This window comes from Chelonia mydas, chromosome 1 (assembly GCF_015237465.2).
Source record: "Chelonia mydas isolate rCheMyd1 chromosome 1, rCheMyd1.pri.v2, whole genome shotgun sequence".
NCBI lineage: Eukaryota > Metazoa > Chordata > Testudines > Cheloniidae > Chelonia > Chelonia mydas.
In genome coordinates this window covers 151191033-151213978 of record NC_057849.1, presented here as the reverse complement: position 1 = coordinate 151213978, position 22946 = coordinate 151191033, and the positions used below count along the sequence as shown (strand labels likewise).

Genomic DNA, 22946 nt, shown 5'->3' with positions numbered 1-22946 from the left:
TCTAGCCATGTGCATTCTATGGTATGGTGTGCCAGTACAGTTCCTAGACCAGTCATTCCTCCTTCTCTTCTCTGGCCTGGCTATCACCAGCTGTCTGCTTCTCAGGCATCCAGGTTAGACAGACCTTTGGGATGCTGAGGGTACTTTTGCTTTCTGGAGAGTCCTGACAGGCTCCTGGCTCAGAATTGTCAAACATTTTATTTTGTGTCACTTTTCTCAGTTGCTGTTTCTGGGCTGATATCTGTGCGAGTTGATTCTCATAGGCCCCAAAATAGCAGGGTGGGGCTCCATTTATTAAAGTAAGCACAGTTTTACAATTTGGTCTTGCACATCAGTTGAGTACCTAGTTCCAAGGTGGTGTCTCTCACACATACCATATATAGCATAACTAGATGGTGTCTTTTTCATTGATTTTGTTTGAGGTTCTGGAATATAAATCATACATATTAGTAAAATACTAGGAATGTGTCTGTCATGGATCATCCCAATGTGTGCTATTTCTTGTACCCCTCTGCAGTCTCTTATGAGTGACCCTTTGCAGGGACAGGCTCTGGGCCTCCAGTCCGCTTAAGGAGGAGTCCCATGACTTTGCTACTCTTAGACTGGATCTGTAGGCTTCAGCACCCCAGTTTCTCACCATGGCTCATTTAGGAGGACCAATTTGGTTTGGCTTCTTGCAGTAACCTTCTCTCCTAGGAGCTGTATAACCAGAAAATATATGCAGCAATACAGTTCAGCATTTTCAAAACAAAGTGTTATTAATTAACAGGAACACAGTAGTCAGAGAAATGGGTTAAAGTAACAAAAAAGGCCTACACACACATCTTATTTAAACTGAGTTCTTCCCTTGTAAATTTTGGGTAAGTTCCACTTGGCCTAGGCACCCCTACTCCTGGGCTGAGACAGCCAGCCAGCCCTGGCAGCATTCTCTGTTATTTTCACTCGCTCGCAGCTGTTGTTGCCTGCTCATCCCCCTTCCTCTGTAGGGACTGTACAGGATTGCATGTAATGGGAAAGTCACTTAAGGATACTGGACAATAATGACTTGGGTGAAAAAAATCACGTTTGCCCCTATTCCAAAATGCATTTATTTTCAACTAAAACATTATGCTCTTAAAATTCAAGTGAATGTTCACAGAATTCTGACCAGCATACAATCTGCAGCTACATTAAAGTTGACTTGAAAAATATATTTGTTTGTTTGTTTGCAGCGACAGTGAATACATCCTGAATTGGAGGTGTGTCCCTATCTAGGTTTTTATACCACAGTTACCACCATGGTATTTGAGCATCTGTATGTATGTCTGTCAATTTTTCAGAGTTGCGTGCAGTTTCTGGATATTTCTGAATTAAATATCTTTGACTGACCCTGAGAGATTGTGGGTAAGATTCTGTGCTGTGCCTTTGGGAGGTGAAGCACAGATTTGCTTCCCAGAGGGAAGGGGTGCCTCCCAGTCCTGGGCTGCTCCAGGGGCTAAATTACTGCAGTTACTCCAGGCTGCCCTATTGGCTGCAGCACTGCTCAGAATCTCCACAGTGCTGGGCCCTCCCCCTGACATTCTTCTGTTCCCAGCCCCGCCCCAACACACCCCTCCCATTCGGGCTTGTGGGGGAGTCCTTAGGGGACATCCTGTGCCTGCTGTTTTCTTCTGTTCCTGCTCAGGGTGAATTCTTCCTTAGTGACATCTGGAATTCTTAGAGCCCTTTAAGCTGCTCTAGCCTTTTTACCTGTCTTAAATGGGCCAGAGTGGAGCTGAGGATCTCATCCACACTTTTGTGGTGTTTTTAAAATGGAGCCGTTCTTCCAGAGGATATAGTAATGATTACAAACTTAATTTGGTTTTCTCCTAATTGAAGTGTTTATATATTGTTTAAGCTTCCAAGTGGTCTTATTTGTTCTGAAGGTTATTTGAGTAAATAATAAAGGAAATATAATTGATTGTACGTAGCTTTTGTGTTCCAGAATATATTTCAGAAACCTATCAAAATGAGGCACTATGTACTTAATGATTGTAACTAGGAATTTAAATTAAAAGTAATTGTTGTGGCCAAAACTGTGTTCTTACAGTGCTGACCATTAAAAGTCAGCACTTGCTTTGATGAATGATGCATTGGCATCTTTTGAGTATATCTGTGCTAACAGTGGGGGAATGCTTGGAGAGATTGATTTTGAATGGCCTCTGCTGTACTACTTTGATTACATAGGTACCCACTGTAATTCCATTTTACTGCAGGAATAGTCTGTCTGTTTTGACAGCAGAACACCCACCTGTGGATAATAATACATAAGATAAATATGCAAAGTTGGACCATTATGGATGCCTGTACCCTGAGTTGCCCCAGTTTGGAATAAAGACAACAATGTAGTAAAGCTGCACAGACTAAAACAAAAAAAACTTTGTTTATAAGAAGACAATTTGAGGGTTAACTAAGACACCTCGTAACTCTAAACATGGTCTTATCATTACAGCAATACAGCAAATAATATGCAAAGAAAAATAATAGTATCAAACATACAGATTTCTTCAGTACCAAAAGGTACAAATCCTATGCATTTAAAACATGCACCACTGATTTGGCATTTATGTCACCACACTGTCCTGAGCTGAAAAAGCAGCAAATGCCCAGTTCTTTGAATAGGCTGGTGTCTTTCTCCTTGTCGTTATCTTCTTGCTGCAATTAGTAAAAGCAGGCCTGTGAGCATCAGCCCGCAGGCCAGAAATCTCCTTCCCCTCTCGGGTATGGCGCGCGCTCTCTCTCTCTCTGTCTGGCTGAACTAATTGAAGTTTGATGCCTTTTTTTTTTTTTTTTAAATAAACTTGGGAGTGGAGTTAGCTGCCACCCTTGGAAATGTCCTCCTGAGCACGCTCCAAGGGTTTGACTGCCTACGCATCCTACATCCCCACCCCCTGCTAGCCCAGACTGGGTGAAGTCAGTGGACAGCTGCTGTACTCTTCTGGCAATAAACCTGACTGCTACCATTTAAAGGAACAGTGATAGAAGCATGGGTTACACATGCGTAGCTGGGTATTACAAAACTAAGGAATCTTAGTATGTAGTAAAGTAAACCAATTTTTCAAAATATGGTATATAGGGGTTTGTTTGTTTTTAAAATCAGTTAATTCTATACTTTAGAAAAAGAAATAACCTCACATAAGAATTTAGGAATGATTTACTTTTTGCTGCTGCTGTTCTTTCCCACTAACAGATTTGATTTTGTGCCTTTACTCACGTTTCAGAAAAATTGTTACCTCTTTCCAGAAAAAAACACTCTCAGAGAAGGGAAAGTGACTCTTTGCTCTCTTGCCAATTTTGGTTACAAAGGCTAAAGACTATTTTGGAATAATGTCAGATGTCAACCTTCCAAAAGATTGTGTCCTTTTTTCTTTACTAATTGATCTTAAACTTCTTGGTTGTGTGCTATCAGTGCTATCAAGGCAACTAATATAACACTTTTCATTATCTTCCACAGATCTGAAGAGGGAAGCCAGTATCTGTCACATGCTGAAGCATCCCCATATTGTTGAATTATTGGAGACATACAGTTCAGATGGAATGCTTTATATGGTTTTCGAATTGTAAGTTTATTTATAAGTTTATTTATTTATAAGTTTTGTATACGTAGGGGCATTGCCAGCAGATCGAGGGACGTGATCGTTCCCCTCTATTCAACATTGGTGAGGCCTCACGTGGAGTACTGCATCCAGTTTTGGGCCCCACACTGCAAGAAGAATGTGGAAAAACTGGAAAGAGTCCAGCAGAGGGCAACAAAAATGATTAGGGGACTGGAACACATGACTTATGAGGAGAGACTGAGGGAACTGTGGTTGTTTAGTCTGCGGAAGAGAAGAATGAGGGGGGATTTGATAGCTGCTTTCAACTACCTGAAAGGGGGTTCCAAAGAGGATGGCTCTAGACTGTTCTCAGTGGTAGCAGATGACAGAACAAGGAGTAATGGTCTCAAGTTGCAGTGGGGGAGGTTTAGGTTGGATATTAGGAAAAACTTTTTCACTAGGAGGGTGATGAAACATTGGAACGCGTTACCTAGGGAGGTGGTGGAATCTCCTTCCTTAGATATTTTTAAGGTCAGGCTTGACAAAGCCCTGGCTGGGATGATTTAGTTGGGGATTGGTCCTGCTTTGAGCAGGGAGTTGGACTAGATGACCTCCTGAGGTCCCTTCCAACCCTGATATTCTATGATTCTATGATTTCTTGGTTTTTATCATGGTTATTTGAGTAATGACTAGAGCTGGACAACATTTTTCAAGTGAATAGTTTCTTTGCCAAAATTGCAGTTACAGGGCAACCAGAATTATTTGTGAATTCATGTAGAATTCAGTAAATAGTTTTGGTTTTAAAAAAAAAAGAATTTTTTAAAAGTCAAAACATCTTTTCAGCATTTTCAAAACAAAATATTTCAGTTTCTCATTTTGAAACATTTTTGAAATGTTGCTGGATTTATTTAAAAAATAAAGGGTAAAACAACTGGAAATGAAAAGAATCAACAAAGAAAAAAATTGCTTAGCTGAAACAAAACCATTTTTTAAATTTGTTTGGTTTGGCCTGCAAACTGAAAAATTTATTACTTGCTCAGCTCTAGTAATGACATATGTTAAGCATAAAACATTATAATCTAAATCATTCCAATTTTAAATTTTGGTTGTAGATTTAAATTGAGATTTCTCAATTCTTAGTGAGTACATTTAAAGTTCTTCAGTTTTTGATGTCACTTTCTTTTAATAGCAGCATGTTTTAAGTATAAAAGTTAATTTTGTTTGTTTGCAATGCTTCCTTGGGAGGTATGCAACAAAATTATTCAGTTGAATCATCATCCAAAAATTGATCCAAATTCACTTTACAGCAGACTGTTTCTAAATTATTTTTTAAAATTGTACCTGGAAAAAAGCAATTGGACAACATTTTTCAAACCTAGATATCTGTTTGTCTCTTCAATACATAGATGGCACCTGCATATAAGTGACCTGATTTTCTAAGATATTGAGTACCTATAGCTCCCATTGATTTCACAAGTAGACGAGCTTGCCCAGCACCTTTGAAAAATTAGGCCACATGTTTAGGTATCAGAGTTTGAATTTAGGAGTTTGACTTTACTTTAGGCACTCCAATTTGAAAATATTGGCAGTTCCTTATCAAAATTATGGCTATAGTACGGATCAGTATAAACCACAAATTTTCACATTTTTTTTTCAGAGGCTTTGGATTAGTTGTGCTCAAACACTTTCAGGACTTCACACTTCTATCAACAGACTTGAGAGCAAAACAGACGTTTACAGTAACTCCTCACTTAAAGTCGTCCCGGTTAACGTTGTTTCATTGTTTTGTCGCTAATCTACTGGAGAACATACTCGTTTAAAGTTATGCAATGTTTGCTTATAACGTCTTTTGGCCACCACCTGCTAGTGGGTGGGGGCTTGGAACCAGGGTGAGCCGGCAGCCCCCCATCAACTCCCCTCCAGTCCACCCCACCCTTCCAGTGCCTGCTGGCGGGCCCCGCAGATCAGCAACCCTTCTCCCCCCCCCTCGCCTCCCGCCCGCAACAGTCAGCTGTTTTGTGGCGTTCAGGAGGCTCTGGGGGGGATGGGGGAGGAGCAAGGACACGGTGTACTCGGGGTGAGGGGGGTGGAGTTGGGGCGGACCTGGGGCAGAGCTGGGGGTTGAACACTCCCTGGCGCTTTGGAAAGTCAGTGCTTCTGCAGTCGTGCATGCACTGTCCAGAGAAGGGAGTGATGCGCTTCAGTGAGATAGCGTGGATTCATCATCACATTCAGTTTCCACAGGGAAGTGTTTGCAGGCATTGCTGGGCTGTTTCTCCTCCCTCCCATGGTGCTGCCTTGTAGAGTGTGAGGCTACATTATCAACATGTTAACATTTGAGGGCTCAGCCGAGTGCTAGTTCATCATTTAGCAGCAAGGCATTCCCTGGGAAATATCCCACCTGATATCAACATGGTTGCTTTAGGAGAAGCTCAGGGAGCTCATGAGCAGGTCCCCAGACAATCCTCTGATTAGAACTTGTTTAAAACTTATATGATATATTTATATAATGTCTTTTTTCCGGCGAAAAAAATTTCACTGCCATCTAAACCCCCTATTACATTAATTCTTATGGGGAAATTGGATTCGCTTAACATCGTTTTGCTTAAAGTTGCATTTTTCAAGAACATAACTAGGTTAAGCGAGGAGTTACTGTACATAAAAATGTAGCTTTACATTTCTTTGTATTCTCAATGTAGAGCTAAATGGGCAGGGAAGACTGGTCTTAGCCTCCAACTTGCAAGTGACCACAGAAAACAAGACACATAATTAGGGCATGATATTAGCATCACACAAATTTCACCATTATTAAAATAATTGGTTTTTGTGGTTTGTCATCACATATTAATATTAATTTAAATGTGTAACGTCACTAATGTATATAAAATCCCAAAAAGCAAAGAAATGAAGCAGAAACTCTAATGTGTACTTACCTAAAATGAATTCCTGCGAACTTTCAGCAACTGTTGAGACTACTTTTTCTGTCCTCTTTTGACATGTTTTTTTTTTTTTTAAATGTGAGGGAAAGTTTTGCTAACATAATAAAGGTAAGTTTGTAAAATGCTGTTACCTAATGGCGGGAAACACTTTTTCAAAGTGGGAAAGTTCATGATCGGAGGAAGATGACAAAAATTACACTTAATTTGTTAATGTGTGTCTACCTCCACCTACTGGTTTGAAGAGATGTTACGCAGGAGTCTGGAGTGGTACAGGAGTATTCAGTTTTCAAATATACAAATACATTTCTGTTAAGTACAAATATTATATGGGGGTCTTGGATACAAAATAAAAACATGGAAGTTTTTCTTTAAATCCCCCGTAACAGGGGTGGCAGTACTATTCAGTGCTGGGTGTGAGGTTCCTAGCAGGGTGCACCTGGGAACAAGCGCCTCCCAATTAGGAATCTGTTTGTTGGGTGGGGTCTGCATTTTGTATAATGGGGGGGCAGGAAGGATGACAAAAGGGGAAATAAATATATGGAAACACCCTTTTGACTTTAGTTTGAGGCATTATTCATAACTCTAAAGCTATATATTTTCAAGTCATTCGTGAGCATTTTTTTGTTTTTATGTCACTGGTTTAAAAAAGAAACAAAAGTTTACTGAGGCAGTTTAGATACTTCTGTTAAATTATAATACAGTTTCACCTCATATGAAAATATGTATTTGGTTTTTTTTAGTTTGAAGATAATCAGTTTTCCCATATGGACTTATGGGAGAGCTAAGAAATAAATTTTTTCAGCAATTTACAATCTTCTTGCTCAACAGTAACTTTTTTTAAATGACAGAACCCCCCTATACATTTTTGTTATGACTAGTTCTCATCAGTTAAGTCTGATAGCTAATTTGGAGCGGGGGAACTCAGTTACAAATGGTAGAAAAATCACCTCTGAAGAAAGCTAAATTGAGCATCTTCTACAAGTTTATCAAAGCCTGTAGAGTTTGTCCTCTGTTCCAAATGGTAATGTCCCTTCCTAGTCTGACCAAGGACCTGGTGAGGACAGGAGTTATGGTTTTCAGGCTTTTGGGGTGATATTCAAGAGGGGGAGAACACACACACAGCGTAAAATAATGCCTTTGCTTGCTCTACATCTTCTCTAAATCCTTCCAGGTTCACCTCTTCTCCCAATCCTGTATACATAGAAAAACGGGGATTTCATTTGCTCTCTTACCACTCCCCTGCACACACATGCCATGCATATACATATGCTCTTGCCATCTGCTGTTTTTCTTTGTCTCCCTGCATTCTGTTGATTCATGTTTATGGGTTAGGCCGCTACTGGTCTACCCTGCTTACAGTAGATCAAGCCACATAATTTCAATATATGTTGACACCACCACCAATATCTAGAATTGGACTTCACATATGTGCTAATGGAATCACCTCCATGTATGGTAGGGTTATCACTGAAGACAAGAATCAGAAGGTAGGAGGACAGTAAAGATGGGGCGTAAGAAATCATTGCCTTAGATTTTGCTTTTTTAAAGCCATGTCTGTTAAATTATGGTATGTTGACTGCAAAATATTTTTTCTTTCTAAGCAATAAATTACATGCAGTACTGATGTGGTGCTTTATTCTGTAAAAGTCCCAAAGCATGGGCGAAGGGACTTAGTTACGCTATTATAAAATGATTATATAAACCTTAGGGACACTCATTGTGGTAATTAATAGGGATTTAAAAAAACTGGAAATGGAAACAAGGGTTTACATCTATTTTTACCATTCCAGTAGCTCAGAATTATGGTACAGACACTCTTAATTGGCTTTTTAATTACATAATCTTATTGCTATTTAATATTAATATACAAAATCTTCACTGTGAAATAGTTAGGTTTGCTACACACATAACACAGCTGACTCAAATCCAGAATGGAAGGAAATGAGAAGAGAAGTCCCCTAAAAATATATACCCTGTCGTTCATCCACAGACACTCCGTACTGTCACCACAACTACTGCACACTGCATGTGCTGTAACTGTAGCTCTTCCCTTCCCCTCTACCTTCCCTTTTCCATATACTCTTTGCTAAAGTACACAATCCTAACACTATTTTTTGTGGATGTTTAGTGATGTAATGTGTTGTGCTGGTGGGGGGTGGTAGTTTGCGAAAGACGGGTAATGGAAGGCTGGCATCCATAGCAAGTTAAGATTGTGGTGTGCGGTATATGGTAGTTGTGGTAATGGTAAGGTGTGTGCCAGTGGGTAGCGGAAACGAGGAGGTTTACTGTTTGGTCATGAGACACTGTACTCCATATTCTTCACAGTGATGATATGATATAATTATGGCATAATTGTGATATATTTTGTACGAGGTGGGTCATGTGAGGTGTCATTTGAAAAGTTATGATTTGCTGAATGAATATCCTATTTATATGCATGTATCATTTTTGTATCTGAAGTTATGAATATTGACTAGGGAGCTGTATTTCAAATGGGCTTACTCTGGAAAACACCCACAGCCAGCCTTTCAGGTACAACCACGAAGAGGCCAGACGGGGCTGATGGCCCATCAGCAAAGACAATGGATTCTGGAATAGCAGAAGGCAAGGGAAAAGGATGAGCAAGGACCAAAAAAGAGCCCATAGACGTATGGTAACCCTATTTTTTGTGATCTCGCAATCCCCTTACAATAGCCTGTGACCCCCTTTTGGGTCAGGACCCCTAGTTTGAAAAATGCTGCACGAGGCCATTTAGGAAGTACACTTACCTCCCTGCAGGCCTGATACTTGGGAGAAGATTGTCCCAGAGGGTCTGGCTATATTTTTGGAGTGGTGGTATTATGGTGGTTGAATGAGATGGAGTAAGGAGTTTACAGTGCTCTCTAAATAAATGGAAGTGAGTTAAGCTTATGAACTCCCAAGAAAATTCTAAAGCTTGTGCTGATGAAGACCTAGAGTCATAGAAGTGTCGGGCTGGAAAGGACCTCGAGAAATCATCAAGCCCAGCCCCCTGTGCCGTGGCAGAACGAAATAAACCTAGATTATCCCTGACAGGTGTTTTTCCAACTTGTTTTTAAAAGCTTCCAATGATGGGGATTTGGCAATCTCCCTTGTATAAAATATATCATAGTTATGCCATAATCATATAACAGTATCTCTATGAAGAATATGGGGTCTAGAGTTACAATATGTATATTAAAAACAACTTCCTAACAGAAAATGCAGTGCAGACAGAGCCTTAATATTTAAGGTAATGAACACAGTAGAACTGTGCTAGGAGCAACTTGTGAATAGACCCTAAAATTGTTCAGTACCCTAGAACAGTGTTTCTCAAACTCTGACTCCTTTATAATTGTAGATGTACTAATGAAATTACTTAAGACAGACTGATTCAACATGTAGAAGAAACAGCCCACATTGAAATGTTACATAAAACATAGCGTTACTCAAAGCCCTGCTACAGAGTATTTCCTACTCCCTGTATGAGCACCATCTCATGCCATCAAATATTTGAGTGCTGGGGTTATACAAGGAAGTGTTGCCTTTCAACTACCCTGACACCTTTCTTTCCACATCATCAATGTGTGTCTAGGACTCTAGCTTGTGCTAGTTTCTGTCTTAATCAAAACAAAAAATATATATTTTAATAGAATGTAGCATACGTTGGTTATTTTCAGAATTTTTAGACAATATTGCATGCTTGGACATCAAGGTGTTCTGGCTTGGTGTTCACATGGCCTATCCCAACCTGAAAAAAACTGGGGGTTAAGACTTCTTGCACCTCTATTTTTCCAATATCTCAAGTCCTTAATACCCTTGTAAAATACAGCTTTCACGTAGTGAATCCCTCTGGTTTCTGCAAAAATTGTCTTTTAGTTGAAGTACAGGTTGAGATGTTGCTATAATGATTGGTTTACTGTCTAAGCACATTTAATTTTCTGGGGTTTGCCATAGTTGAGACCAAGATTCCATCTTGCAAACTCCACAGTAACAAAGACTTTGATAATAAATTTTAAACTTTAAATTCAGCTCTTACAGTAAGCTTTTTTTCATGGAAAGCTGATCAGTTAAAGTCTCAGTGAGGAAAAAATACAGACACAGTATAGTTGTGTTAGTGAGATTGATGTAGTTGAACTGATTGAATAAAATGTAGAAAGCAATGCTGCTCACATGCTGCAGCCCATTTTAACAATATCAAAACAATTTCAAATTGACTTTAATTTTCAAAAATAAGGGAGATTTTCTTCTCACTTTTGAAAACTGCCATTTATCTGTAGGAAGAGTAATAAAATGAGCACATTTATTTTTGAAGTAGTACAATCTTAAAGATAGGAGTGTATAGGAGAAGAGCTTTTGAGGACACAATGTATTATAGAGGGTTCCACGACCACCGCTTCCAAGAGAAGGAGGCGGGTGGTGGTGGTCGGGGACTCTCTCCTCAGGGGGACTGAGTCATCTATCTGCCGCCCCGACTGGAAAAACCGAGAAGTCTGCTGCTTGCCAGGAGCTAAGATTCACGATGTGACGGAGAGACTGCCGAGACTCATCAAGCCCTCAGATCGCTACCCCTTCCTGCTTCTTCACTTGGGCACCAATGATACTGCCAAGAATGACTTGAGTGAATCACTGCGGACTACGTGGCTCTGGGAAGAAGGATAAAGGAGTTTGAGGCGCAAGTGGTGTTCTCGTCCATCCTCCCCGTGGAAGGAAAAGGCCTGGGTAGAGACCGTTGAATCGTGGAAGTCAACGAATGGCTACGCAAGTGGTGTCGGAGAGAAGGCTTTGGATTCTTTGACCATGGGATGGTGTTCCAAGAAGGAGTGCTAGGCAGAGACGGGCTCCACCTAACGAAGAGAGGGAAGAGCATCTTCGCAAGCAGGCTGGCTAACCTAGTGAGGAGGGCTTTAAACTAGTTTCACCGGGGGAAGGAGACCAAAGCCCTGAGGTAAGTGGGGAAGTGGGATACCGGGAGGAGGCACGAGCAGGAGCGCGTGAGAGGGGAGGGCTCCTGCCTCATACTGAAAAAAGGGGCGATCAGCAGGTTACCTCAAGTGCCTATATACAAATGCACGAAGCCTGGGAAACAAGCAGGGAGAACTGGAAGTCCTGGCACAGTCAAGGAATTATGATTTGATTGGAATAACAGAGACTTGGTGGGATAACTCACATGACTGGAGTACTGTCATGAATGGATATAATCTGTTCAGGAAGGGCAGAAAAGGTGGGGGAGTTGCACTGTATGTAAGGGAGCAGTATGACTGCTCAGAGCTCAAGTATGAAACTGCAGAAAAACCTGAGTGTCTCTGGATTAAGTTTAGAAGTGTGAGCAACAAGGGTGATGTGGTAGGAGTCTACAATAGACCACCAGACCAGGGGGATGAGGTGGACGAGGCTTTCTTCCGGCAACTCGCAGAAGTTACTAGATCGCAGGCCCTGGTTCTCATGGGAGACTTCAATCACCCTGATATCTGCTGGGAGAGCAATACAGCAGTGCACAGGCAATCCAGGAAGTTTTTGGAAAATGTAGGGGACAATTTCCTGGTGCAAGTGCTGGAGGAACCAACTAGGGACAGAGCTCTTCTTGACCTGCTGCTCACAAACCGGGAAGAATTAGTAGGGGAAGCAAAAGTGGATGGGAACCTGGGAGGCATGAAATGGTCGACTTCAGGATCCTAACACAAGGCGGAAAGGAGAGCAGCAGAATACAGATCCTGGACTTCAGAAAAGCAGCTGTTTGACTCCCTCAGGGAACTGATGGGCAAGATCCCCTGGGAGAATAACATGAGGGGGAAAGGAGTCCAGGAGAGCTGGCTGTATTTCAAGGAATCCCTGTTGAGGTTACAGGGACAAACCATCCCAATGTGTAGAAAGAATAGTAAATATGGCCGGCGACCAGCTTGTCTTAACAGTGAAATCCTTGCTGCTCTTAAATACAAAAAAGAAGCTTACAAGAAGTGGAAGATTGGACAAATGACCAGGGATGAGTATAAAAATATTGCTCGGGCTTGCAGGAGTGAAATCAGGAAGGCCAAATCACACCTGGAGTTGCAGCTAGCAAGAGATGTTAAGAGTAACAAGAAGGGTTTCTTCAGGTATGTTAGCAACAAGAAGAAAGTCAAGGAAAGTGTGGGCCTCTTACTGAATGAGGGAGGCAACCTAGTGACAGAGGATGTGGAAAAAGCTAATGTACTCAATGCTTTTTTTGCCTCTGTCTTCACGAACAAGGTCAGCTCCCAGACTACTGCACTGGGCAGCACAGCATGGGGAGGAGGTGACCAGCCCTCTGTGGAGAAAGAAGTGGTCAGGACTATTTAGAAAAGCTGGACGAGCACAAGTCCATGGGGCCGGATGCGTTGCATCCGAGAGTGCTAAAGGAATTGGCGGATGTGATTGCAGAGCCATTGGCCATTATCTTTGAAAACTCATGGCGATCGGGGAGGTCCCAGATGACTGGAAAGAGGCTAATGTAGTGCCCATCTTTAAAAAAGGGAAGAAGGAGGATCCTGGGAACTACAGGCCAGTCAGCCTCACCTCAGTCCATGGAAAAATCATGGAGCAAGTCCTCAAGGAATCAATTCGGAAGCACTTAGAGGAGAGGAAAGTGATCAGGAACAATCAGCATGGATTCACCAAGGGCAAGTCATGCCTGACTCATCTAATTGCCTTCTATGATGAGATAACTGGCTCTGTGGATGAAGGGAAAGCGGTGGACGTGTTGTTCCTTGACTTTAGCAAAGCTTTTGACACGGTCTCCCACAGTATTCTTGCCAGCAAGTTAAAGAAGTATGGGCTGGATGAATGGACTATAAGGTGGATAGAAAGCTGGCTAGATTGTCGGGCTCAACGGGTAGTGATCAATGGTTCCATGTCTAGTTGGCAGCCGGTATCAAGTGGAGTGCCCCAGGGGTCAGTCCTGGGGCCGGTTTTGTTCAATATCTTCATAAATGATCTGGAGGATGGTGTGGATTGCACCCTCAGCAAGTTTGCAGATGACACTAAACTGGGAGGAGTGGTAGATACGCTGGAGGGTAGGGATAGGATACAGAGGGACCTAGACAAATTGGAGGATTGGGCCAAAGGAAATCTGATGAGGTTCAACAAGGACAAGTGCAGAGTCCTGCACTTAGGACGGAAGAATCCAATGCACCGCTACAGACTGGGGACCGAATGGCTCGGCAGCAGTTCTGCAGAAAAGGACCTAGGGGTTACAGTGGACAAGAAGTTGGATATGAGTCAACAGTGTGCCCTTGTTGCCAAGAAGGCCAATGGCATTTTGGGATGTATAAGTAGGGGCATTGCCAGCAGATCAAGGGACATGATCGTTCCCCTCTATTCGAGATTGGTGAGGCCTCATCTGGAATACTGTGTCCAATTTTGGGCCCCACACTACAAGAAGGATGTGGAAAAATTGGAAAGAGTCCAGCGGAGGGCAACAAAAATGATTAGGGGTCTGGAACACATGACTTATGAGGAGAGGTTGAGGGAACTGGGATTGTTTAGTCTGCGGAAGAGAAGAATGAGGGGGGATTTGATAGCTGCTTTCAGCTACCTGAAAGGGGGTTCCAAAGAGGATGGCTCTAGACTGTTCTCAGTGCTAGCAGATGACAGAACAAGGAGTAATGGTCTCAAGTTGCAGTGGGGGAGGTTTAGGTTGGATATTAGGAAAAACTTTTTCACTAGGAGGGTGGTGAAGCATTGGAATGCGTTACCTAGGGAGGTGGTGGAATCTCCTTCCCTAGAAGTTTTTAGGGTCAGGCTTGACAAAGCCCTGGCTGGGATGATTTAGTCTGGGATCGGTCCTGCTTTGAGCAGGGGGTTGGACTAGATGACCTCCTGAGGTCCCTTTCAACCCTGATATTCTATGATAGATGCACATATTGTTTTTAAAGAAACTATTATTTGATGCTGTCAATTTTGCAGTCACCCTGTGTCGATCCCTCTTCTTGGGGGAAGTTTGTTTTTTAAAAAGTTGTGACTGGACAACTCTGGTAGTGTAGGGAATCTTCAGATTTCCCTCACCTCAGTAAATAAGGTTTTAGGGATGGCTATAGGATGGAAACTGGTGGTGGTATTCAATTATCTACACTGTGGGCACTAGTCTGTTATCTCATCTTAGGACACTTTTCCCTCATGTACGACTAAGTGATTCTTTTAGCTCTGATGACATTGCTCTTTGACATCTGTGTTTGATAACACTGGATTTTGATTCATCTGCAATTCCTAGCAGGTCTGGATAGAGTCACTCTTGTGTGGCTTCTGTGCTCCTTCATGAGAGGTCTACGTGTAGTTATTCTGAAGAATGTCATGCCAAAGATCCTTCACGGTTCTACCTTGTCATTTGTCTAGCTCAGCATAGACCTGTAGGAGGGTTAAAAGGAGATATTGGCAGAGGTGTCTCAGGAGAGCTGACACCCACCTTTACATCATCTCCATCATATCTGGCCATGGCATTGCAGTACAGAGTGCCATGCATGACTCTCTCTGTAAAAGATTGGGGTTTGCGTAAGGGCAAATTAAGACTGACAAGACTGATGTAATATTGCAGTATAGGTGAAAACTAAAAATACCCTAATACAGTTTTACAGTTTGTAGGGCTAGTTAACTCTGACATTGCTACTGGATGCTCAAATAGCAGCTGTGGCCAATGCGATTTTTTCCTGGTAAGATGAGTGCAAGTTTCCTTTGGTTGCAGACTTTTTACAGTTATCCATACTTTTGTCCACTTACAGCACACTCTACATATGGGTTCATCCTAGGAGCTGAAGTTGGTGTAGGTTACATCTGTGCACTTAAGTGGAGCTTTGTGTTGAAAGCATGGCACTGTGATCTGAACTGGATGCCTTTTAGTTTCTGGCTGGCTTGGAAATCTGAATCCCTGAAAGTCTGCCTCTCCCCGATGCAGTGCCTCTGCAGTTGTGATCAGTTGGCAGTGCTTGAATAATCATACCTCCTCCACTTTCAACTACCCTAACACTTCAGCCTCCCTTTCCAAAGGCCTGAGAAAAAGACAGGCATCTCCAACTGATCACAACTGCAGAAGCATTGCATCAGGGGAGAGGCAGGCTTTCAGATCAGTGACCCACTAGTTCAGAGGTGGACAAACTACGGGCCACATCCGGCCCGCAGGACCATCCTGCCTGGCCCTTGAGCTCTCGGCCAGGGAGCCTGGCCCCTGGCCCCTCCCCTGCTGTCTCCCTCCCCCGCAGCCTCAGATAGACGCACCGCCAGTGCTCTGGTCCGCTGCTCCTGCCGGGCAGCACAGCTGCGTGGCTGTGAGCTCCAGCTGCTCTGAGCGGCATAGTAAGGGGTGGGGAGTGGGGGGGTTGGATTAGGGGCAGGGAGTCCCGGGGGGCCTGTCAGGGGGCGGGGGGGGGGAGGTTCTGGTGGGAGTGGTCAGGGGGCAGGGAACGGGAGCGTTGGATAGGCCTGTCGGGATGGGGGTGTGGATAGAGGTCGGGGGCAGTCAGGGGACAGGGGGCGGGGGGGTTGGATAGGGGGTGGGGTCCCGGGGGGCAGATACGGGCTGGGGGGGTCCTAGGAGGGGACAAGGAGCGGGGGAGAGGTTGGATGGGTCAGGGATTCTGAGGGGGGCAGGAAGTGGGAGGGGGCAGATAGGGGACGGGGACCAGGCTGTCTGGGGAGGCACAGCGTTCCCTGCCCAGCCCTCCATACAGTTTTGCAACCCTGATGTGGCCCTCAGGCCAAAAAGTTTGCCCACCCCTGCACTAGTTTAAATGATAGTAAGGAAAACTGCTTACAGGTCACTTTCCATAAAGGGTCTTCTATGCTGATACTTGCTTCTCTCTTGGTCTGCTAAAGCTTGGATGTGTAAACTTTGTAGACATGCTGTTAAGCAATGGATGTACACTTTGATATAAATCTCAGTCAGTCTCCTTAGTTCTGGAGAATATTGTATTGCTGAAAAATGGAAGCTTATTTATAGTCTGATGTGTATAAAAGCAGTGTTATCCATGAATCCACAAGTGACTTACTACATCTCATTGAAAATTAGATTACCTTAGGGCTTGTGTACACTTACAGTGCTGCAGCGACGTTGCTGTAGCACTTAGTGAAAACAGGAGAGCTTCTCCCATCAGCATAGGTACTCCACCTCAGCAAGAAGGGGTAGCTGTGTCCACAGGAGAAGCCCTCCCATTGACATAGCTCTGTCTACACTTAGGTCGGTATAACTGTGTTGCTCAGGGGTGAGGATTTTCCACACCCTTGAGCAATGTAGTTATACCAACATAAGTTTATAGTGTAGACCAGGGCTTAGAGAGTATAGGCAAGTAGTTGTAGCCATGTCAGTTCCAGGATATTAGAGAATATCTGAATACCTAAAGAAGAGCTCTGTGTGACTCGAAAATTTGTCTCTCTCTCTCCAACAGAAGTTGGTTCAATAAAAGATATTACCTCATCCACCTTGTCTCTCAGTGGGCAGTTAGGTAGGGGAAAAAACAGGGAACCAGTGAACAGAGTCAACAATGCAATGTGCACTGCAGTTGTTTGCAAGTGCACCTCAGGGAACCTATAGGGGTGCTAAACTATCTGCTTGACTTCTGTATCATCCCTATGAGAATACTAGCTGAAGAGACTGTTGCCTTTTTGGAATATATGGCTGAAAGTTTCTATTTAAAATTCAGTTTGAATAGAATTCCCTCCTTGGAATACAGTATCGGAATGAGATTGCCTTGCATATGACTGCAGTTCCTGGTGTGAATACAGTTACACTTGTGTAGCTTCATTTTTTCCTGTGTGAAAGGACTTGTAGGATAATAATGTGTAACTGGATGTTTGCTTTGAGGGCCCTGTTGTGTGTGGTACCAAAAGATTCTGTCTTTTTCATACCTCTTGTTCAGCGTATGTACAAGAGCAGTAAGGGAGACGCAGATTTGGTGTGGGTTGCACTACCAGTAGTATTTTGAGAACACTGCTGTATGTCTTCATTTAATTTGACTCATACTGTGGTTGCTTAGCTTCCCCTGTCTGGCCAAGATTGAGGCTTGAATGAGAGCTAGATCGCTGAACCTAAATCTGGATAAGATAAAGTTGATGATTTGTGGGGGAGATGGAATACTGGCAGATGTGGTATCTGCCCCTTCAACTAAGAGTTGGGATGTGGGCCTGCAATTTGTTAAAGTTTCTAATCTAGGGGGCCATGGATAATCTCCATCCAAGAATATTAAAGAAACTAGCTCATGAAATTACAAGCATAGATACTGGAACTAGGAATGTGTGGGTGCTGCCGCACCCCCTAGCTTGAAGTGGTTTCCATTATATACAGAGTTTAGAGTTTGATTGAATGGTTCTCCGCACCACCACTATGAAAATTATTCCAGCCCAATAGCAAGGATGTTTAATGAATCTGTAAACTCAGGGGTCGTACCCTATGGCTGGAGAATTGCTAATATAGTTTCTATTTTTAAGAAAGGAAAAAAGTGATCCAGAAACAACAGGCCTGTTAATTTGACTACAATTGTATGGAAGGTCTTGGAACAAATTTTGAAGTAGAAAGTAGTCAAGGACATAGACGTTAGCGGTGAGTGGGTTAAAATCCAACGTGGTTTTACAAAAGGTAGATCGTGCCAGACCATCCTGATCCCCTTCTTTGAGAAGATAAGTGATTTTTTTAGACAAAGGAAATGAAGTAGATCTAATTTACCAGGATTTCAGTAAGGCATTTGATACAGTTTCACACAGGAAATTATCAGTTAAATTGGAGAAGACGGTGATTAATATGAGAATTGAAAGGTGGATAAGGAACGGGTTAAAGGGGAGATTACAACTGGTTATATTGAAAGATGAACTGTCAGGCTGGAGGGAGGTTATTAGTGGAGTTCCTCAGGGATCGGTTTTGGGAACCAATCTTATTTAACGTGAAAAAAGCTAATGCAGTCCTAGGATAGAGGTATTTCCAGTAGAGACAGGGAAGTGTTAGTACCATTCTACAAGGTACTGGTGAGACCTCAGCTGGAATACTGTTTGCAATTCTGGTCTGCCATGTTTAACAAAGATTAATTCAAACTGGAACAGATGCAGAGAAGAGCTACTAGATGATCCCAGGAATGGGAAACCTTCCTTATGAGAGGATACTCAAAGATCTTGGTTTGTTTAGCCTCACCAAAAGAAGGCTGAGGGGGATATGATTGCTCTATAAATACATCAGAGGGATAAATACCAGGGAAGGTGAAGTTATTTAAGTTAAGCACCAATAAGGACACAAGAAAAAATTGCTATAAACTGGCCATCAACAAGTTTGGGCTTCAAATTAGGTGAAGGTTTCTAACCATCAGAGGAGTGAAGTTCCAGAGCAGCCTTCCAAGGGGAGCAGTGGGGGCAAAAAACCTAATTGGCTTCAAGACTGCGCTTTATAAGTTTATGGAGGAGGTGGTATGATGAGACTGCCTACAATACCATGTAGCCAATTTGCGACTGCCAGTAGTGAATATCTCCAATGGTGGATGATAGGACACTAGATGAGGAGGGTTCTAAGTTACTAGAGATAATTCTTTCCCAGGTGTCTGGCTGGTGGGTTTTGCCACATGCTCAGGGTCTAAATCATTGTCATATTGGGGGTTGCAAAGGAATTTTCCCTTGGATCAGATTGGCAGAGACCCTGGGGTTTTTCACCTCCCTCTGAGGCATGGGGCACAGGTCACTTGCAAGTTTAAACTAGTGTAAATGGTGGATTTTCTATAACTTGAAGTCTTTAAACCATGATTTGAGTACTTCAGTAATTCAGCCAGAGGTTAGGGGTTTTTTCAGGAGTGAATGGGTGAGGTTCTGTGGCCTGCAATGTGTAGAAGGTCAGATTTAGATGGTCATGATGGTCCCTTCTTAACTTAAAGTCTGTAAGTCTTGGGCCCTCCAGCTGTCTGTCCAACTCCAGATAGCATCAGTGGCCAAGAGGGCTTTTTCCATTTCCTCTGAAGTAGGGGATTGCAGCCATTTGTCCTGGACATGGATCTTGCCATAGTCATCCATGCCTCTATTTCCAGCTGAATTACTGTAAAGAACTGTACATTGGGGTACCCTTTGAAGATCACTCAGCTTAAGCTAGTACAAAATGTGGACACCTGTCCTTTTAAAGGAGCTTCCCACATGTTGAATATTATATCATCAGTGCTACAGAACTGTGCTGGCTTTCTAGTTCATTTCTCAGTGTTGTTCAAGTTATTGATTTCTAACCTATAAAGTCCTTCTATGGTCTGGTCCTGTGTGTTGGAGAGACTGCATCTAACTGTGATAGATGAAATCAGTTGGATTGCCTGAGCAGACAAGTCCTTTGGCCCTCAAGGACCAGCTGGTAGGATGCTTTTGTTGGCAAGATGTTGGATCTAGAATTAGTTCCCCCCCTAGATCTGACCTGAGCCTGAATCTGTTGACGTCAGGGTATGTTGTAAAGCGGGGGGGCCAACCTACAGCCCACAAGAGCATTTCAGAAGGCCCACGGCCTGCTCCAACACTATATACTAACGGTTGATTCATTAGCGGTTTGTCATCATGTTTACATCATTTTACTTTACACAAATGTATAAATAGACAATACTATACATAGGTTGCTTCTATATAAATACATCTGAAACAAGCTGAACTTAAAATATAAATCAATACAGGTGACTTTAAATCTTACTAAAGTATGTAGAATCTGTTGAGCCCACACAATTTCATTCTTCGATTTGTGTGGCCTTCCTGTGCAAAAAGTTTGGGTTCCACTGCTGTAAAGGCTCGCTACTTTCCCAGACTTTTAATGCAGTTGGGGTAGGAATGAGAGTGTTGAGCACCTGAGATGTTTTGGGTTGGGGAATTTTTAGTTGACCTGACAGTTTGGATATAGTTGCTAAATGAGTTTTGCTTAATTATGAATTGTACATACATCTAAAGCACTTTTGATATGAGCATTATACAAATGGAACATATTTCTGAAATATTTTACTGTAGTTTGACTTGGCAGCCTATTATCTGTTTTCTTACAAGAACATTTTTCATCTCTTTCTACCCATAGTATGGATGGAGCAGACCTGTGTTTTGAAATTGTAAAGAGAGCAGATGCTGGTTTTGTGTACAGTGAAGCCGTAGCCAGGTATGTACTCTAATTTTTAACTAATCCCTCGAGCTAAAGAGGAGGAGGTGGAATAAGTCATTTCCATTACACTAATTTGTGGTTAAAAATAGAAACGCTATAAATAAGTCTGTTTGCACAGATTCTTGTAGGGCAGGGGTTCTCAAACTGGGGGTCATGACCCTTTAGGTGGTTGCGAGGTTAGTATGTGGGGGTCACGAGCTGTCAGCCTCCACCCCCCAAACCCTGCTTTGCCTCCAACATTTATAATAGTGTTAAATATTAAAAAATGTGTTTTTAATTTATAAGGGGGGGGGTCACACTCAGAGGCTTGCTGTGTGAAAGGGGTCACTGTACAAAAGTTTGAGAACCACTGTTACAGGGATATCTATAGTAGAGTGTTTTAAAGGAAACTATTTATAAAAGTGGTCCCTCATACATGAGCTGTGCTTCTCAATGGTTGATGTGATTGTTGGATAGCGTGCTATTTCAAAGTCAATATTTAAGTCTCTGCCTTTTTATGGGTGTCACACTGAGTGGGATTTGATGGCTAACGGGCCTGGTGGGACTAAGCATTTCGTTTTACTGCTGGCACATTCAGCAGCTTTTAGTAGTGTCATGCTTATCCCTGTAACTGTGTTTCTAACCCATTTAATTTTTTAACTTCCGTAGTTGCATGGTAGTCTAAAATGAAAGTGAACTCAAAGTTGTTAAAGGAAAAGAAATCCCATATTGCTAATATTCAATTGAGTGTTCTTTTTAAAATTTACCTACTTCCATGGACTCCTCTTGGGTACCTGTAGAACCCTCACCTGCCAGATGCCCCATTTTGGCCAAGTATTTTAAAAAACAGTCCTGAACAACCTGAGCTGCCAGAGGTTTCACTTTAAACCCTGGTTTCCTGCCATTGTTATGGAGATGAGGCACACCTCTGATTGGTTCTTCCCTCCCTTCCTCAGCCTAATGCTTTTTTGGCTTCTCCACTGAATTAAACTGTAATAATGTGCAGCGCCAGGATTCCTCTCTTGCAAACCATAACAGTTCCATGCATGGAGAAGCAATGGAGTGGGGCTGAGGAGGGAGCGGAGGTAAGAATGAGGAGCTATGCAGCTGTGAAGGAGCAAGTCGCAGGCAAGGGCTATGTGCAGCAGCAAAGAGTAGAGGGGACCCCCTGTGGGTGGCTAAAGAGCATTGAGTGCCTTTCCCTGCTGTAGCACTGAACATTTTACTGCCTTTTCCACTTGATAGATCTGCTATGGTTCTCAGCACCAAGCTTGCCCTCTGACAAGCCATAGTAGGTCTGTCAGGTAAAGAAAAGTGCTCCTGTCCCCCGCCTGCTTATTTACTAATGTGTTCATCCTGGCACGCTCTGCTCCCTGTAGCCCATGCTGGGCTTAGTAGGATTCAACAATCATTGACTCCTGCTCCTTTCTTCTGAGCCAGGAGGCCCATAGCAGAGAAATGTTCTCCATCTGCTTCCTTGATATCTCAAAAAAAAAAAATGGTCAGATACTGTCATATCTTTGTTACACTTCACACTTTTTTCCCCAAAATCCTATGATGCTGGTAGTATTACAGGATTAACTAATGCAGAAAATTAGAAATATGTAAGTGTTGAAACTAAGCCATGCAGACACAAAAACATTAGACTTGTGGGGAAAAAAAATATTCCAAAATATATTATTCATGTTGAGAATTCTAAGCAAACTACAACTGAATATACTGTGAAAATTATCTAGAATACTGATGTTTATCCTCTTTTAAATTTATGCAAGTTTGGCAATGATCTGTGTGAGGTTTAACAGTAATTTAAGGGATTTATCTGTTTTGTGTAATACATAATACAATCTTAACTATGGAGCTGCTGGGATAGTCTCAGCAACTACTTAACAGCACACAGTAACATTATGCAACAGTTTAGAACAAGAAATAAATTTTAAAATATATTGTGTTCAGTTGAAACAATAGAATTTGGAAGACAAGAAAGCAGTTATTCAGACTATAATTTAGCCAGGCTATTGGGCCTAAATTCCTTTCTTAGGCCTGGTCTACACTAGAAAATTAGGTTGGCATAACTGCATCGCTCAGGGTGTGAAAAATCTACACTCCCGAGTGGTGTAGTTAAGCCGACTCAGGTCCCCATGTACACAGCTGTAGGTCAACAGAAGAACCACTACCTCTTGGGGAGGTGGATTACCTGCACCAATGGGAGAACCCCTCCCGTCAGCATAGGTCTGAATTGGAGTGTTACAGTGGCACAGCTGTGCCCTTGTAGTCCTTTAATTGTAGACAAGTCTTAAAATCTTTAAGGACCACAGTGGGTAAGGACACTAGTTTTACTTGTTCAAAAATCAGCAGCACTTAACACTCTGTTTGGCATTAGTTAAGTGT

At 42.5% G+C, this 22946-nt stretch overlaps 1 protein-coding gene across 15 annotated transcripts in view; it reads left to right on the top strand.

Moving 5' to 3' along the window:
• CASK (calcium/calmodulin dependent serine protein kinase) overlaps positions 1-22946 on the top strand; it is a 420858-nt gene that overhangs the window by 175358 nt on the left and 222554 nt on the right. For all 15 annotated transcript variants that reach the window (XM_037902700.2, XM_037902680.2, XM_037902719.2 and 12 more), the window contains 2 exons: positions 3473-3578; positions 20499-20576. In XM_037902700.2, coding sequence (XP_037758628.1) covers positions 3473-3578; positions 20499-20576 — 184 coding nt within the window. The remainder of the gene's footprint in view (positions 1-3472; positions 3579-20498; positions 20577-22946) is intronic.